This window comes from Trypanosoma rangeli (assembly GCF_003719475.1).
Source record: "Trypanosoma rangeli strain AM80 chromosome Unknown Tra_15.4_contig_00422, whole genome shotgun sequence".
NCBI lineage: Eukaryota > Euglenozoa > Kinetoplastea > Trypanosomatida > Trypanosomatidae > Trypanosoma > Trypanosoma rangeli.
Genome location: NW_021706167.1, coordinates 11,333 through 14,520, shown reverse-complemented (window position 1 = coordinate 14,520; position 3,188 = coordinate 11,333). Strand labels below are relative to the sequence as shown.

General features: G+C 56.5%; 2 protein-coding genes across 2 annotated transcripts in view, besides 2 other annotated features; both read left to right on the top strand.

Annotated features, from left to right (window-relative positions):
• TraAM80_08496 (mitotubule-associated protein Gb4) lies at nucleotides 1-389 on the top strand (the record flags this gene model as incomplete). The annotated part of the gene is made up of 1 exon (XM_029385246.1): nucleotides 1-389. A coding segment is annotated over one exon (389 nt), but the record flags the coding sequence as incomplete, so codon positions are not given.
• A 287-nt stretch (nucleotides 390-676) lies between these two features.
• Nucleotides 677-694: a microsatellite.
• Nucleotides 695-761: 67 nt separating this feature from the next.
• Nucleotides 762-796: a sequence feature (A-rich).
• A 300-nt stretch (nucleotides 797-1,096) lies between these two features.
• The window catches only part of TraAM80_08495 (uncharacterized protein), a gene marked incomplete at both ends in the record, with an annotated part of 2,319 nt that continues 227 nt past the window's right edge, over nucleotides 1,097-3,188 (top strand). Inside the window, one exon of the mRNA XM_029385245.1 lies at nucleotides 1,097-3,188. This exon is cut by the window's right edge and continues 227 nt beyond it. Within this exon, the coding sequence (XP_029234919.1) occupies nucleotides 1,097-3,188 (2,092 nt within the window).

The following is a 3,188-nucleotide window of genomic DNA, read 5'->3' as shown; positions in this document are numbered from 1 at the left end:
GGGTGGATGAGGGCCGCGTGCGTGGTGTAGTTCTAAAGCCCGAGGCTGATGGCTTGCTTGTTGAATTTGAGCTGAGGCGCCCGGCGTCGCTGACGGAGCAGGATGGTACAGCGGCGATGGATGTATGCAAATACAAGGCTGTTTGGGCAGTGTATCAGGAGGTGCTTCTTGGCATGGAGGAGAAGGTCGTGACCACGCACAAGCTTGGGTTCGAGGGCGAGGACTGGGACTACGTGCTGGAGCGGCGGGACGCGGAGGTGAAGGAGGCGGCGGCCATCGAGACGGCGCGGGCGCTCGGAGTGGGGCGCGAGGACGTGGTGGAGGTAGGCTTGACGTTGTGCCGCAGAGCCTCGTCGTGTTCGTCACGGTACGTCACTCGTCAAAGCTGAGCGACAGCCAGGTGGACGGGATGCTGGCGCAGTGCCAGTACAAGACACTGTGGGCACTGTACGACACGCGGCCGTTGGATTGTTTAGTTGGTTTGAACGGAAAACTGTTTGCTGCTGAGGAAGTAGAAGTGGAGTTGGATTCGGCAACGTATTTACGTAATGCTCTTTGTTGCGCGAGACGTGAGCGGGATGAGTATATGGATCGGCTTGACCCGTTGTGTTAGTTTATGTAGTGGAGTGAAGAGGACGTGAAAGATTTTTTTTTTTTTGTGTGTGATGGGCCCATATTTTTTTTTTTTTTTTTTGCTTCATTGGACGTTACTTTGCAGTTTTTTTAATGAAATGTTGGTGGGATGATTCCCCCGTTGAGTATTTTGTTTTTGTTTTTGTCGTTGTGGTTTTTTGTGAGTGTGCGTGTGTCCGCGGCTCTGTGGTGTTGGTGGGAGGGGCTTGCTGTTGTTGTTCGCTTTTACTTTCACACAGTTTTCTTTTTTCGCTGCCTTTTTTTTTTTGCGTGTATGCGGGTGTGGGGAAAAACTGCCCGCTGGGCAGAAGTGTAAGCAAATCAGCACAACAGTGACGGCTCCACACCCATACAAAAGGCGTAGAAACGGGCGTAGCAACTGGTAAGAAGGTGAGGGAGTGCAACGGCAGAAGCAGGGAAGCGAAAGGAAAAGGCGTAAAAACATCAACTTAAGGGAAAAAAGATGGCGACTGCAAATACAGAACCGACGATGGAGTTGGATGACTTTGTCTGCTTTGAGCGTGTCGGCGCCGACTTGGAGTGGAACAACACCATTGGGAAGGTGATTGGCTTCCCCACACCGAGCCGTGTGCGGGTGGAGTTCTTCGACCGCAGCGAGCACACGCCCCAGTCCTCGGCTCTCATGGACGAAAAGCTGCAGGAGATGGCCACAAAAACCGGCAGGCTGGCCCTCTGGGAGAAAAAACTGGAGTTGGACCACCAGCTCCAGCAGGCGTTGGAGGAGGAGGACAGGGTGTCCGAGAGACTATTTGCGATGCGGGAGGCCACGCATCAGCATCAGGCAGCGGCGTCAAACCACACGCGGGAAACGATGATGGCGCTTGACGCGACACGGGACGCGATTACTCGCGTCCCACCGCGGCAGTGGCGTGAAATGCGTGCTCCCGGTCGCCCGATGGACTCTCTCGTGTCCCTGGGCCGTGCCATCATGTTGGTGCTACGGGAGGATCGCGCCAAGAGCTGGGAGGTGATGCAGGACGTGATGCGGCAGCCGGACTTCATGGATCGTCTCATGGGCGTTGATTGCAGCGTCACCCCGTTGCCAAAGGCATGCCGGAAGAAGATTATGAAGGAAATTGGGGCTTTCCGGCCTGATCTGCGGGGCAGCAGCATTGGCGCCGTTTCTGCACACCGCGAAAGGTCACAACAATCGCAGCGCCAGGCGGAAGCCAAAAACGGAACACAGCTTGAGGCGGCTGTGCTGGATTGGTTACTGGCGCAGGTCACCTGTTCGGATGCACGCGAGGCGGAGGAACGCATTGTGGATGAATTCTTTGAGGAGCATCAGGAACAAGCAAGACTTCTGCAAGAGGTCAATAGCATGCGTGAAAACATCTCTGCTATACAGGAAAAACTGCTGGAGAAGAAGCTTGCCATCTGCGGCGGCACACCACTGGCCACCTTACTACTAAAGGATGCCGCGGCCTCCAACGACTCGGTTTTCTACAAGCGCATGGCTAACGGCCGTGCGGTGACGGAGTTGCTTTTACGCAGCAGCGTCTTGCTTGTCCTTGGAGCCAAGGCTGAGGAGCACGAGGAGAACGACGACAGCGCCGTGTTTGTGCGTCTCACACCGGAGGAGATTGCACAGCTGCGGGACGTTGTGCGTCGCGCAAACGACGTGCACGACTTGGAGGAGCTGGAGGCGCTCTACCTCCTGAGCGAGAGGGAGGAGGAGGACATACGCGAGTTGCGGGCCAGCATGGAGGAGCTGCGTTGCAAGGATGAGTTCACCGAGGAAGACGAGGAGGAGATGCGGCAACTTGACGCTGCCCTCACGCATGCACTGCGACACCACGAGATGACGCAGTGGCGCATTCGCCAGCTTGAGGCTCAGGGACGCGACAAACTCTTCCTGGAGAACCGCCGGGCGAAGGACCTGGTGCACTCGGAGCTGCATCTCACCTTTTCCGGAGACGCGTGGGGAACCCTCCTTGACAGCGCGGAACACCGTGCGAAGATGGAGGAGGCGCTTTGCAAGGATCTCTCCTGCGCCCTGGGGCTGCCTACGGAGAACATGAGTAACTTTTACTTCACCATTGCGCCGCTGCGAGTGACTTTCACCGTGAGGCACGGCCGCGACGTGACGGCGGAACAGTTGCAAGCTCTTGCAGAGGAAGCGGACTTTGAAGAGTTCCTCAGGTACTACGAAAGTGTGACGGCAGAGAGGTCCTACCCACTCAACACGTTGTCGCAGAGGTTGGCGTACGAAGAGGTGGTGCGTAGGGCTCGCCTTGCCGAGAACTTCGCAGGTGCCGGCTTGCTGGAGAAACTCGAGGACTTTGCTGACGACAGTGAAGAGGGTGAAACCGACGATGAGAACTACCGACGCCCAAAAGTGGAGATTGCAACAGTACGCAACGAATATGGTCCCGAGGCGCGCTACGGCTATCCTATTCTTCAACACTTGGGAGTCCCTGCCGGGTTCGAGACCCTGCTGGAGGCAAGTAGGTTGCAAATAACGGAACAGGCTGAGGCAGAAGAAGCAGCAGAGGCGGCGGCGAAAGCACACGAAGATGCACAACATGAACTGG